Source organism: Vombatus ursinus, unplaced genomic scaffold, assembly GCF_900497805.2.
Source record: "Vombatus ursinus unplaced genomic scaffold, bare-nosed wombat genome assembly UNPS02014848.1, whole genome shotgun sequence".
Classification (NCBI taxonomy): Eukaryota; Metazoa; Chordata; class Mammalia; order Diprotodontia; family Vombatidae; genus Vombatus; species Vombatus ursinus.
In genome coordinates this window covers 3,573,647-3,589,163 of record NW_020954626.1, presented here as the reverse complement: position 1 = coordinate 3,589,163, position 15,517 = coordinate 3,573,647, and the positions used below count along the sequence as shown (strand labels likewise).

General features: G+C 38.6%; 1 protein-coding gene across 4 annotated transcripts in view; it reads left to right on the top strand.

Annotated features, from left to right (window-relative positions):
• The window catches only part of MYO5A (myosin VA), a 227,318-nt gene that overhangs the window by 164,152 nt on the left and 47,649 nt on the right, over positions 1-15,517 (top strand). For all 4 annotated transcript variants that reach the window (XM_027840790.1, XM_027840789.1, XM_027840788.1 and 1 more), the window contains exons 24-27: positions 6,365-6,513; positions 10,255-10,368; positions 13,434-13,577; positions 13,860-13,913. In XM_027840790.1, the coding sequence (XP_027696591.1) occupies positions 6,365-6,513; positions 10,255-10,368; positions 13,434-13,577; positions 13,860-13,913 (461 nt within the window). The remainder of the gene's footprint in view (positions 1-6,364; positions 6,514-10,254; positions 10,369-13,433; positions 13,578-13,859; positions 13,914-15,517) is intronic.

Sequence of the window (15,517 nt, the reverse complement as noted above, 5' to 3'; positions counted from 1 at the left end):
TGCCAGAGGAGAGAAGTCAGCATAAGCTATCAACAATAAAAGGAAGAAAAAGAAAATGGCCATTGATACTATTAGAACAGAAAAGGAAAAAAAAAACTCTACAAGAAATGGTGCTAAAAAGAAGCTTACTTTCTCCTTTATTTAGAATCAATATAAAAGAACTCTGCAATAACTCTAGCAGGAAAGGGAGAAGGGCTTAAGGGTGTCTTGTACAACCTAATGAGCATCCTACCAAACAAACGTATATTTAGTAGAATGTAAGATCCTTGAGGCTTGAATTCAGAGCATAGCACAATGGCTTTGTAGAGAGTAGGTACTTTATAAGTGTTTATTGAAATGAAAATTTCATTCATTTGCTACACTTATATTGAGAAACTTCTATGTGACATGCACCATGTGAAGATCCCCTAGAGTCAGCCAAGCACCAAATTATTTAACCTTTTTCTTCTTAGTTGGAGGCCACTGTAGGTTTTTGAGTAGGGCTTTAACTTAATAAGGAAGATAATTCTAGTAGCTATTTATAGGATGGATTAGAATAGGGGAAAAATTGGAGGCCAAGTAAACCATTGAAATGTTGCAATAATTGGTAACAAGGCGACTCTTTTAAAAATGTATGCCACCATTCTCTACCAGAACTGTTAGTAATGCTTTTTTCATGGAAATGTTTCTTTGACACATTTCACAAGAGTCTTGTGAAAAGTTCTTTTAGCTTGGGCACTTGTGCATCTTGGCAGACGTTAATGAACAACTCAGATTGTCAGAGGTCTTTCTTTGAAAATAAAAGTGTAAACAGCAACAATCATCATCAAAAGTATCCATTTATTAAGGGTAGGGATTAGACCTGTGATTTTAATGATGTAGGGAACTCCCCAGTAAAGAAATTCCTTCTACCAATGCAAGGCACCACCTTCTCTGCAACTTAGAGTGTTAGAGAATTGTCTAGATCACTAAGAGGTTAATTGACTTAGCCAGGATCCAGGCAGGACTTGACCCTTGGTCTTCTGACTCTGAGGCCAATTTTCAATCTACTGTGCCTTGCTGCCTCCCTGAAAATTTGCTGGTTCTAGAACCCCTCTCTCTGGAATATGCTTCCCTTTTCACCTCTGGTCAATAGAATTTCTATCTTCCTCTCTGTCCACTGTGCAATGCCACCTCATCTATTAAGCATAAAAAGTGAAAATATGCATTGATTACTTTGGGGAAAATTTTTAGCTCAACAATAGCAACTAACATTTATTAAGTGCCTAAGATGTGCAAGGTATTGTGCTGAGTACCAAAGATGCAAAGACAAAAAAAAAAAAGGATCTATGATTTCAGGAAATCTTGTCTACTGGGAAGAGGAAGAGAACATGACTAGCCAGGGAAATCAGGAGGTCTTCCTGTAAGAGTGGGCACCTGACCTGAACCTTGAAAGAAGCTAAGGATTCTTACAGGCTGAGGTGACAAAGGAGTATATTCCTGTTATGTAGGACAAAGAGAAATGCAAATATGCAACTTGTTGTCCATCAGAATGGGAATTCATTTAATAATTTAAGTATCTTCCATGAGGAACTTAATTTTAATAGCCTCTCACATTTTTACATATCATGTCCAGGTAGATATAACACTTAGAAAAAGGGAGATGAACAGGGAGAATATCAGAGGAGGAAGGGCATGAATTCTACACTTCTGCCCTCCCCCCCCCCCTTTTCTCTTTGGGTGCTTGCAAGAGAAACTGACAGTAGGTGGAAACTCTTCAAGGCCTCTGGAAAGGAAAAGGAGAGAGAGAGAAGAGAGGAGAGAGAGAGAAAGAGAGAGAGAATATGAGAATGAGAGAATGCCTTCTCCAGGATGAACTCTGTATGCACCTCCAGTAGAGAGAGAATGAGCAGTTATCCTTTGAGTTCTTTTCCAGATCAGAAAAAAAATCTACCTACTTTTATTCACTTTACTTTTTTCCCCCCACAAATTACCAGTTCCAACTCTTTGACATCCCATACTTTCCCATGATAGGAGATCTATTAAAAATTCTTTTTTCTAGTATATCTATCTGTCTCTGCTTGACCTTGTAAGCATTTACTTCTTTTTCATATAAGTAAGTTATGTAGCTGCGCAAAAGTCATTATGTAGCAGTTAAATATCATTTTAGATAACCAGAAAGTTTTACTGTAGAAAGGAGGGAGGGACATTCTGTGGGGGATGCTCTGTGGATTGTGTTCTGCCAGATTATAGCCTGAGAATTGCAGGCTGACCTTGTATAGTTTTGCAGGGCATAGTTTATTTGTACTTTGATTTCATTAGAATTTAGTCCCTGAAGTGTCAATTCATGCCATATGACTTCATGTTCCTTGCCTTTGTGGGGTTTATTCCTCAGGGCTATGGTCTGCCAAGTAAGGTTTTCCCTCATTGAGGAGGAAAACAGTAGGTCTTCAGAGACATTCAACTACCTCCTTCAGAAGATCATTTCTCAAATCCTTCCTACCTGCTCCTATATACCCATTTGGAATCAATTCAGTCTCCATATAAGCCCCAGAGAACCATTATTATAGCTTCTATATGCCTTTCATGAGTATTGCCATAAGAAGCATGTCAACATAACTTAGATAGGAGGAGATGCAAACCTTTGCAATAAGGTAGCAATTAGAGAAGTGGAAGAGATATAGAGAAAATCAGCGAACGTTAATAATTCATTAGATTTGGTGGGTGGAAGAGAGAAGGGAATAAAAAATTTATGTAAAGTTTTGAGTTCAAACATCAAGAAAATAATAGTTCCATTAATGATAGGGGAATTGAGAAAATGTATCTATTTTCAGGAAAGATAAGACAAAATTTCAATATGTTAAGTTTCAAACATTAAAGAGGATAGGTATTTAAGTGCAGTGTAGTTGACAAGTGAAAGGGTAAGAAATTAGGGCTGAAGATGTAGGCTTGAAGGTCGTCAGAATTCAGGTTGTGGTTGAGTGATACAACTACCACTTCCTAATGGGGTTTAAGAGAAAGTGGCTCAAACTGAACCTTGGGCTAAGAATAGGAACAGAAAAAAGTGAGAGGTGGGGGAAATAGGATGTCTGAAAAAAAAGTCAAGAGTGAAGAGTTTTAAAAAGGATTGGCAAAGTGCATAATGTGTAATAGAAATATCAAGACAGATGAGGACAGAGAATAAATTCAGTACCTTACCCTTAGAAGAGTGTTAGGAGTGATGAGAAAGGAAACCTAATTTTATTGGGTTAAGGAGAAAGTAGGCAATTTTACCTCAGAAAATTGTCTGTTTAGGAATTTAACTGTGAAAGATAGAAATGAAATAGAACCTATGTTCTAACCATCTATTTGGGAGAGTCACTATGGTCAGGGGTTGGCTGGTTGGACCATTTGAATAGAACAGAAGGAGGCAGTTGAGGGAAGAAATTAAATATTCTAGAAAAAGTAGGGATGAATGTAAAAGCAAAATTCTTTATGAACCTTTTGAGGATAAGATGCAGAGCACAAGTTAAAGGGCTACAAAAGGAGGAATGTCTATGGGATTATTAAAAAAAAGGAGGAAAGGATAACTGCAGACAGATGTGAAATCAGAACGGGAGTGGGGAAATGTATACCTGATGTTTTATATACGTAGCATATGAAGTATGACACAAAGTTGTTGGGTTTTAATGAATGAATGAAAAAAGCATTTATTAGTACTTATTATGTGTCAGCACTGTGCTAAGCCCTGGGAGTACAAATACAAAAGAAAAGTCAATCTTTGTCTTCAAGGAGTCTGCATTCTAAATGGGGAGCCAATCTGTGTTGGGGGGTGATGGCCGGAGCTGATTTGATCTTGGTTCCAGAACTGGGGAGATAAGGATAGAGGTGGGGTGGGGAGTAGGAGAAGGTAAGTGCACGGTGGCAAGAAAACTGAAGAGCAGACCTGCACATCTTGGCAGTAGGTAGGGGCCAAAATTAAAATAGGTGAAACTTCTTCAGGCCACAGATGATAGATTTTTAATGGCTCATTTTCCAAATAAAGGTATAATTAATAATTAAACTATTTTGCAAGTAAACCATATTTGAAAAAGGAAAATTTTAATTAATATCAATTAATTACATTTATTACTTAAGATTTTTATTTATCATGAAATCACTTCTCTCAAACTAGAGACAGACTGACAATAGTTGGTTGCCACGGATCATGTGACAAACAGGAGAGAGTGCATAGCAGTAGCCCACCTGCCAAGTTACATGACAGGCACAATAGTGACTGGTGAAAGGCAGGTTAAGCCAGGCATGGACAAAAGCACTTGTTACATCTTTACTTTCTTTTATGTCCTCTACATTTTTTGTGGACTGCCCAAAATCCTTTGGTGGGTTGCAAGCAGCCCACGGGCTGCATATGTTGTGCAGGCCTGCTATAGAGATTGCCAAAGACTAGGGAGTAAAGTGAAGCATGGCTGAGGCCTACAGTTGTGGCCCAAGTGAAGTAGTCACCAAACCAGAACTGGGCCAAACCCCCTCCCTCAAGTATTACAGATAAAAGGTGTGGGTGGCCCTTGGTCTAGGTGGGCTGACAAAGCTGTCAAAAAGTGACCTGGGAGGGGGACAGCTAGGTAGTGCAGTGGATAGAGCACTGGCCCTGAAGTCAGGAGGACCTGAGTTCAAATCTGCCCTCAGACCAAACACTTGACAGTTACTAGCTGTGTGACCCTGGGCAAATCACTTAACCCCAATTGCCTAAAAATGGGAAAAAAAAAAAAAAAAGAATGGATCCTTTGGGGCAGCTAGGTGGTGCAGTGGATAGAGCTCCAGCCTTGGAGTTAGGAGGACCTGAGTTCAAAATCTGGCCTCAGACACTTGACACTTACTAGCTGTGTGACCCTGGGCAAGTCACTTAACCTCATTTGCCTCACCAAAAAAAAAAAAGTGACCTGGGAGTAGAAAATCATGGCCTTAGAGTTAAGAGAAAATGGAAGTTTAGAGAGATGAAGGTATCAAATGGCTAATTTGAGGTATGAACAAAGGAATTGATGTCTTTTCCTCTACTCCAACCAGAACTTGTTGGTTCTGCAATTTTCTCCCATGCATTCAGCAATTCAAGAAAAGGAATTTAAGAAGTGAAGAGAAAGGGATTACAGAGGTCAGGAATGGGAAAATAATAGGAAGGTAAGAGTATGGGAGAAGCTATCGTCAGAGGTGAAGACTGTTAAATTGAGGTAAAATAAACTCTACTGAATATGAGTGACATAAAAAGACTTCAAGAGAGATCTGAGAAACATTCCCCCTTTTTAAGAGTATTTTAACCAGTATTAGAATAGATTTTTAAAAAGACAAATGCCATAATGAGATTACTACTCTTTAGGCACTACATAAAAACAGTAAGAAAAAGACTTTATCAGGAATTTTATATTTATCATACTTCACACGGGAGTGTGAAGTTATTGATGTCTTTTCATTCATGAAATGAAATTATTTCATTTTCCTTTATCATAATGAGATTTTTTTTACTCTGACTATGTTTGTTACAATATTCCTGCATCAAAGATGCCTTTATCTTTTAGATTTAATGAATATCTTTAATAATGGAATTGCTTTTCTTTTAGAAAAGAAGAAATAAGTACCTGTGTGTATATACACCTCCCAGTTGCCAAGACTTATCCATTTTACTTCTACAATATCTCTTGCATCTGTCTCCTTCCTTCTATTCATCCCATAACCACCTACTTCAGATTCTCATCACCACAGCAACTTCCTAATTAATTCTTGTTTCTAGTCTTCCTCCTCCCAATTTATCCTTTACACAGCTGCCAAGATAATTTTCCTAAAACACAAGTCTGATCATGTCATTCTCCTGTTTAAGAACCTTCAGTGGTTCCCTATTCCCACCAGCCTACTTGGTTTAAGATTTAAAGCCCATTACAATCGGAATCCAAGGCTGCTTTTCCAAGATTACCTCATTTAACTTCCATTCCAGGAAAACTGGTCTACCTGCTTTTTCCTTAAACTCAACACTCTAGCTTCCATCAATATGCTTTAGCATGTGACTGCCATTCCCCATTTCTTACCTTTAAGAAGCCAAGCCCTAGCTTCCTTAAGGCTCAACTCAGTGTTCTATCTTCAGTAGGAAGCCTTTGAGTTGTTAGTGTTCTCTTCATGTTCTTCTTAGATATCATACACATCAAGGATGATTTGGGGAACAGAATGTGTATACACATACTCACCTATTTGTCTGCGTGTGACATTCTTTTCACCCACCTCCAAGTAGAATGTAAATTCCTGGAGGGCAGGAGTTATTTTTTGTTGTGTTATTGAAGCCCCAGAGCCTACCTTAACAAATGCTTTTTGGATTAAGTTGGATTCTTTGGTATATGCTAATGATCTATCTTTTCTAAGCTTTTTCTTGCATTTTACTTGTCAGAGACCATGGAGAAGAAGTTAATAGAGGAAACAAAACAGTTAGAACTTGATCTAAATGATGAAAGGTTGAGGTACCAGAACCTTCTGAATGAATTTAGTCGTCTAGAGGAGCGGTACGATGATCTCAAGGAAGAGATGACCATAATGGTGGTAAGTTACTTGGAGAAGCTGCGATATTGATGTTCAGTTAAATAGAACTGAATACAGATTGACTTTGTTTCATGGATTCACTTCCATCCTTGCTGGGCACATTTTATAAATTTAATTGTTCAAATCAAGCTCTACAAGAAAACCTGACCACGTTTTTAGTTGCAGAAATAGTTCTCTTCACATGATTTTTGCATATTTATTATTCACACCCATGTGTTAAAGTATACTTTGTAGTTAATGCCTGTGATCTCAAGTTCTTACTGATTCTATGAGACTGGTTATTTAGACAGCCCTATTAATTATCCAGGTTACAAAGCGATAATATAATAGGGAAGAAGAAACTGGGAATATATCATATCCTGACCTCTGTCTACCATCAGAGAGAACAGAGTATCCTAGCTCTCCTGGTGTCTGAAGAGACAGGATTTATATTCATATACAAATGAAGATAGAATTGCCTATAGTGCCTCCTACACTGCGGAGGAAGATAGATGCTTAACATTTTCCTAACCAAAGACCTTAAAATATGAGAGCAAGATGAAAGGTCACACTGTGGTGAAAATGAAAAAGAGAGTCAGGAACAGCTTCTCACATGGGTCCAGGGAGCATTCTCTATACACAGCTACTCACTGAGCACATGCTGCAAAGAAGCTGCCGGTAAGATAATGGCTCTGATGGAAATCAGGTTGACAACCAGTAATTGCCATTCAAGGAGCTCATGAATAACTGTATGTGCCTTACCTACTAATAAGGATCATCCTATTTTCTGCTCTGCTTGGACTAGTCTTATTAAAAAAGGAAATAGGCAACTGAGTCTGTACAGCATCATATGGGCTTGACCTCCTTCCTAAACGATAACATGCACATGCCTAGCTGGAGGCAGTGGACAGTGGAAGAAACAAACTGCCCATTTCCTTATAAATATCACTTCCTTCTACAAAGAACACTTTTTTGAAGAGAGTTAATATTTTATCTTATCATTTGTTGCTGTTAAGATATTAATAGGAATTCCTTCTTTTATTAATAATAATAGATAACAATAAAGCACTTTGAGGTTTGCAAAGTTGAGATTAATATGATCTCACTTGGCCTACATTTTAATGCTCCAAGTAGTCCATCCTTCTTAACAAGCTCTCTAAGTAGTATGCATAACTAATATCTCACACTGTTCCTTCTTGGTGCAATTTCCATGCATTTATTTCAATTCAGTTAGCTGCTAAAGGCTTACCCTTGTATAATGCACGGTATTCATTACCAGGGACACAAAAATGAAAAGGGACAATAAAAAGTCTTCAAAGAGCTTAAGAAATCTGATAGGGCGGGAGGAATATGACATATACTACAAATATGTATGATACAAGGTTAAGTATGATAGAAGCAAAGGAACGATCTAGACAAAGTACTCTTAGAATATTTGAGAAGGGTAGTGGTCACTTTCTGCTGAAGGTATAAGGGGAAGGCATCATGGAGGAATTGATCCCTGAGTTAGGCTTTGAAGAAACAGAAACATGTCAGCACACAGAGATAATACAGGTGAGAGTGTGGAAGTAGGACCATGCAGAAAAAGGTGGGTTAACTGCCAGTAATCTAGTCTGGCTAGAATATAAACTGCATGAAGGAGAATAGTATGAAAGACGATTGAAAATATGGGTTGGATCCAGTATGTGTAGGACTTTAAGTAACAGTTTTGCATTTGGATATCCCACAGACTATAGAAATAGCTAGCGTTTATGTAATACTTTAAGGTTTACAAAGCACTTTACATGCATTATCTCATTTGATCCTTACAACAACCCTGTGAGGTGGTTCTACAGATGAAGTTTCTGAAGCTGAGAGAGTTTAAGTGATGTGCCCAAGATCACAGCTAGTTAGTGACTGAGGTAGGATTAGAACCCAGATCTTGACTTCAAGGGAACTACTAAAGGTTTTAGAACAATACGTGGGACAGACCTATGTCAGGAAGATTATTTTGACAGTTGTATGAAGGATGGGGGGTGTTTGAACCTGAAGGCTTAAGAAGAGGCCTGGAACAGCTACTGTGGAGAATATAGTAGGGAATTAATCAGAAAGAGCCCTGTATAATGGGTGGGGACCTGGGTAAAGCTGATCACATAACTTTGTGGTGATCCCAGTCAGCATAGTTTTGTGACTTTCTTGAGCAGTGCTCGGGACTAGGAGCAGAAAAGGCAGATAGTTGGAGTAAACCAGAGCTGGAGATTTCAGGACAGAAGCAGCAAAAAGATAGTAAACAGGGTATTCAAAGGTAGAGGACAGTGCATTGGTGAAAATGACCATATGGTCAGGGTTGTAAAGGGAGGAGAGTGAAGCCAGAATAGTAATGGTGAACTGAGGGGACAGGGAGTGGTTAAGAAACTGGAGATCATGATGCAGGCTAAGAAGGAATTCAGGAGGAGTGAGAGATTGGGGAAGGGTGGGAGGATGAGAGGATAATCAGAGAGGAGAAGCTCAGGTTCAGAAGCCATAAGACTACAGAAAGATCACCACGTTCAAACTCTACTTTGCAGACCAAATCAAGACCTGGAGAGGTGAGGTGACTTGATTAAGGTGAAATTGTACTGTGTGTCAGGTACAAGCCTAGCAATAGAATCCTGCTTCCCAGTCAAGTGTTCTTTCTGACACAACACGTTGCCTTCCTTCTTTTTTGGCTCATTCTTTCCCTCAGCCCACTCTCTCTTGTTCTCACCTGGACCCTTCCTGAAAGAAGGAGAAATATTTTCCCCTTACCAGTTTCTTGAATACATGGGCCATGGGTGCTCCCTCTTGGAAAAGTGGGGAGGGAGGTCTAGCCAGATTAGGCGCTTTGGGGATGCTTCACCCAGTGCCTAGTCCATAGTAGGTGTTTAACAGATGTCTATTGATTGATTGTGGTATAGATCCAAGCACCTTCAGAGGAACCTCAGAGCAGCAGCTTCTCTCCTTCTTTCCTCTGGCTGACACCAGACATGCTAGGTTACAATACAAGTTAAATTCATTTATGTGAACCACTTACCATTCATATCTAGTCCATTATATAATGAAGCAACAATCATGCATATAATTAAATGTGTCAGATTTACTTTGTGTAAATCTCATTTGATTGCAACACCAAACTCATGTACACTCAGACTTTATGCTATATTACTCATCCAACGTGGTCATTCACTAACTACTTTTTATAAGTTTAAACAATGTAGCTAGTAAGTATGAGCGTTTTTCACTAGGGTACTCTGTTCCTGGCTTGCCATTCTGGTTTTGCTTGTTTATTTTTTGAGGAGCATTCAGTACAGTAGAAGGAAAGGTATTTTAACCTTGAGAAGATAGGAGATCATGTAAGTCTGAAAAAAATGAATCTTCTAGCAAATCAGTTGAGTAATAATAATAATAATAATAATAATAATGATAGTAAATAGCTGATATCTGTATAGTACTTATTTTGTGCCAGGCACAGTACTAAGCACTTTACAAATATTATCATTTAATCCTTTCAACAAACCTGGGAGGTAGTTGCTATTATTATCCCCAATTTAAGGTAAGGAAATTGAGCAAGCAGAGATTGGGTGACTTGTCCAGGATCACACAGTTAGTAAGAGTGTAAGGCCAAATATGAACTCAGACTGACTCCAGGCCCAATGCTCTTACCATTGTACCACCTAGCTATAGAAAGTAGTCTGGGTGGGATTATCATCGAATAAACATGGAAGGAATCTCTATCACTCATTCCTTATTGACATTGCATTTCAGCACATACCTAAGCCTGGGCACAGAAGAACTGACTCTACCCACAGCAGCAATGAATCTGAATATACATTTAGCTCCGAAATTACAGAGACTGAAGACATTCCATTGAGGATGGAGGTGAGTTTTATAGCATTGCTCCTACTTTTCCAGTCAGGGGTAGCATGTGACTGCTGTTGTTGCTCACATGACAATTTTTATTGCTGAACTAAGATTCCTTGCATAATTACTGCATCTCTTGATGAATTGGTATATTGATACTTCAATAATAGTACTGCACACTAATGGAAATTGTATTACAAGGTTTACAAATTACTCTCCTTAGGATAACCTCGTGAGGTAGGTAGTGCACGTAACATTCTCCTCATTTTGCAAAAGATGAAACTGAGACCCAGAAAGCTAAAGGATTTATAAATATAACAGTTTAGACTTGAACTTGAGTTTTCCGATCACAAGTTCAGTACTCTTTCCACTATACCAAAAGTAATATATATTTTAATTCTCATTTGTACTTAATTTGAAAGAAAAATCCTTTCTCCTATTAGACAATGAGCACTTAGGGAGCAGAGACTATCTTTTACCTTTCTTTGTATCCTCTGTACTTGCCGCAGTGCCTGGCATATTGTAGGCACTTAGCATATGCTTGTTTATTAAGTTTATTAATACTTGACTGCCTTATTTACAACTTCCCATTTATGTTCAGATTTTGCATCTGAAAAAAATTTAGCCTGTCAGGGATATGTACCAAGCACAGATAAATTATATGCCATTTGCAAATGGAATTGCAAATCTTGAAATCACTTCCTTAATACAGAGGGTTGAGCCGCTTGTACTTAGGTACTGCTCTAGTTACTTGGCTAATAAAACAAATTAGGCTAACAAAAACCATTGAGTTTGATTGATATCACTTGTTAAAAATATAATTTTGTTCCACAGCAATGCTTAGAAAAAAATTTGGAAATATTTACTTTTATTTTTGTGTTTTGCATCATGAGAAATGAAACCAAGAGAACCTTTTACAGTAACCCTAGAACTTCATTAAGTTCTGTATTGGACTGTTCCAGTCATTCATCAGTCCTGCCCCTTTTTAGATAAACTATCAGAAGGATAATTTCAGTTCACCTCTTCTATTTTTATATTTGATTCAGAGAAACTTCAGAAGCAGAAAGAGATTAGTTCCAGAAATACTTTCAAAAAGAGCTGAACACCTTTTTCCTTTATTCTGTTAGTTTTACCTAGAAGCAAAATGTTCCTATTACATCATTTTGTTCAAAATAGAGAAAAAAGTCTCTTTAAAACAAATAATTTTTTTTGTAAAATGGGCCTTCAGAAGTGGTTAATTCCTTGGCCTAGAATGGATGATGGCTTGTAAATAAGCATAATGCTAAGCCTGTGTCACGTCCGTGAAGTTGTGTCATTCCCCATAACGACTGTAAAGAGTAAGTTATGATCTCAGTCCTCAAGGGGGGAACATCAAGGGCTCTCTGGAGTTTATAGTTGAACAGACTCATTATTGTGGATGGATAGAAAGAAAACCTAGGATGGTAAATGATGACCCAAACTCATGAAACAGATGAATCAGGATTAATTATTTTTATCCCAAAAGAATTGTTTGTATTATAAGAAGGCTTTTTAAGATTAACTAACATCAGGGATTTGTGTATAATTGTACCTTTCATGACCTCAAACCCTGCCTCTCTCTCTTTTTTTGTTTGTTTGTTTTTTGTTTTTGTTAGGCAATGGGGTTAAGTGACTTGCCCAGGGTCACACAGCTAGTAAGTGTCAAGTGTTTGGTCAGAGGTCAGATTTGACCTCAGGTCCTCCTGACTTCAGGGCTGGTGCTCTATCCACTGTGCCACCTAGCTGCCCCCCTGCCTCTCTTACTTGTCCAGTTTGGACTGAGCAAGAAGGACTTAGGAAAAGCTAGAGGCGTGGTTATTTGTGAGTAAATGACGCCGTGTCCTGAAAATGCCCCATGCTTGACTCAAGACTTTTCTCTCCAGAGCTCTTGTCTTTATGTGGATTTCAGTGGAGCACATGGACTGTCAACCAGATGTTCCTTGCTCTTGTCATGCAGTTGGTCCACTTTCTTTTCTGGTCAGACATTTCTCTGATGACATTTTTTTTTTTTTTTGCCACATTGCTAAGGCAGCTAGGTGGAGCAGTAGATAGATTTCTGGAAGGAAGACCCAAGTTCATACCCTCCGTTGGACACTTACTAGCCATGGTACCCTGGGCAAGTCTCCTAATCTTTGTCTACCTCATTTTCCTCATATGTAAAATGGGAATAGTAATAGCACCTACTTTCCAGAGTCGCTGTCAGATGAAATGAGACAATATTTGTAAAGTGCATTGCAAATGTTAAAGTCCTATATAAAGTTTAGCTAAGAATAAAAATTCTTAATTGATAGCATGTTGCAGCCTACTCACATCCACCATATACCCCTCCATTGCTCTTTAGGGGACCCTCAACTTTTATGCTTCAGATTGTGGCATTCCATGACTTATACCTAGTCCGCCAAAGAGTAGAGTTGTTAAAAAGCTGGGGCTTGCTGGATCACTTTGGTCATTTGATCTAAATAGTTACCTTTAGTGTTTCTAGTTTTGTTTTTAATAGGAAAGTAAATTTATATAAAATATTTAAAGAAAATTTTACTCATATATATATATATCTCCCCTCCCCACATCCCATTAAATCGTTTCCCCTCTACATTAAGGGAAAAAATCTTAAAAACCAAAAACAACAAAAAACAAGAATAAGGGAAAAAAACATTTGATGGCCCCAAGATACATTGTTCCTTGTTAGCTTTTTCTTTCTCTTATCTTAGTTGTACTCATACTTTAGAGCTCACCTCAAAGGCTGCTCCCCCCACGAAGTTGTCCCTGACCTGTATTGTTCTTCTATTCCTCCAGTAGACTATAAGCTCCTGGAGGAACAGAAACTCTCTTATCTAACCTGTTTCTTCACCACTGTGCTAGCCCAGTGCTTTGTAAATAGTGAGCACTTAAGAAATGCTGCTGAATTGTACACCTTTATTACTCCATTGATTGCTATTATATATACCTGGGTTTAGGAAGCAGTTTCTCTTGGGCATATTGAAGGATATGTTTTGGCTGACTGATACAGTTTCTATTTTCCTTTTTTCTCTTGATCCTCACTGATGATGACATGTTTTGTGGTATAGGAACCAAGTGAGAAGAAGGCACCTCTGGATATGTCCTTGTTCCTCAAGCTCCAGAAGAGGGTAACTGAATTGGAGCTGGAAAAGCAAGCCATGCAGGATGAACTGGACCGAAAGGAGGAGCAAGTGCTCCGAAGCAAGGCTAAGGTACCCACCATCGGTTGACCAATGTCAACATTGCCCATCCAAACAAGTAGAGTAAACTCAATGTGTTTGGATTCTTACCTGGATGTCTGTGATCTCCCTTTAGAGAAAGGTTTAAAAGGAATACAGTTACTCCCTCCCCCCAAATTAGTCACCAACACTAGTTATAGAGATTGGTGTAGAATTCTTGATAAATACCAAACTATGTCCTTCAGGATAAGTAAACATACCAGGAATTATGATTAAAGAGCAAAGAAAACGTTGTTTTACTTTATTTTCTCCTAGGAAGAAGAAAGACCTCAAATTAGAGGTGCTGAACTGGAATATGAATCACTCAAGGTAATTTTGACAGCTTTGAAAGCAAGAGGGAACTATTGCTAGATGAATAACAAAACTTTCCAGCTAGTTAACAAGCATTTATTAAGTGCTTTCTATGAACCAAGGGCTGTGCTAAGTGGTAGAGGCACAAAGAAAGGGGAAGACCTTCCATGGTTGTAAAGGAGCTTGCATTCTAATAGATAAATGGATACATACAAGATATAAGCAGAGAAAAAGAAGCGTGACCTTAGAGGGGTGGGAAAGGCCTCCTATAGAAGATAGCATTTGACTGGAGTTTTGAAGTTAGTGATTTTAAGAGGTGGAGGGGAGGAGGCAGAGCATTCTAGGCATGGAGAGCATTCAGTGTGAAGATTCTGTGACAGGAGGGGGAGTATTGTGTTAGAATCAGAAAGAAGACTGGTGGAGTTGGATCATAAAGTGTGTGGAGAGGAGTAAAACATAAGAAGATGGGAAAAGAAGAAAGGAGATAGGTTATGAAAAGCTTTAAATGCTATGCAAAGGACTTTGTATTTGATGCTGGAGGCAATAGGGAGCCAGGCAAGTTGTTTTGAGCAGGGGAATGACACGGTCACACTTTAGGAAAATCACTTGGGTAACTAAGTGGAGGATGGATGAGAATGAGTAGAGATTTAAGTCATAGGAATTAACTGAAAGGTTATTGTAATAGTCTGTGTGAAAAGTGGTGAGGGCCTGATCTAACATAATGGCTGTGTAAATGGAGAGGAGACATATATAAGAAATATTATGGAGGTAGAAACAACAAAACTTGGCAGTGGATTAGATTTGTGGGGTAAGAGTGAGGAGTCAAGGATAACACCAATGTTGTGAGCCCAAGGATCCATTTGCATAGGGATGATGTGATAATTGAACCTATGGGAATTGGTAAGATCACCAAAGAACATAATGTATAAGGCAAATAAGGCCTGGTACAAAGGTTTAGGGAGCATCCATGGTTAGTGGGCATACTCTGGATGAAGATCCATCAAAAAAAGACTGAGAAGGATTGGTAGGACAGGTAGAAGAAGCAAAACCTCGTGAAGAGAGCATATCCAGAAGTGAGTGTCAGTTCACTGTTTCACAGTGTCACGTGCTGAAGAAAGGTCAGGAAGAGTGAAAACTGAGAAAAGGTCTTTAAATTTGGCAATTAAGAGGTCATCAGCAACTTTGGAGAGAACAGCTTCAGTTGAATGAGATCAGAAGACAGATTAAAATGAGTTTAGAAATGAGATGGGAGAAGTGGAGGTACCTAGTGTAGACAGATTTCTCATGGAGTTAGAAAGGGAGAAAAGATATAGAATGACAATAGCTATGGTTGGATCAAACAACAGGGTTTTTTTCTTTTTTCTTTTTTCAAGGAAAAGGGAGTCATGGGAGGGATTGTAGGCAGTAGGGAAGAAGAAATGGGGAGAGATGCACAATTATAGAGAGAGTAGGGATAATAGCACAGGCAGTCTTAGTGAAGCCAAGAAGAATTGGGATCAAGATTGTGTGGAATTGCCCTTGGCAATAAAGGCCAAGTCTTAGCCTCTTCATTTGACTAGAGTGAAGGAGGAGATAGTTGGAGAAGATATCTGAGTAATATGAGATGAGAAGGGAAGACAGAA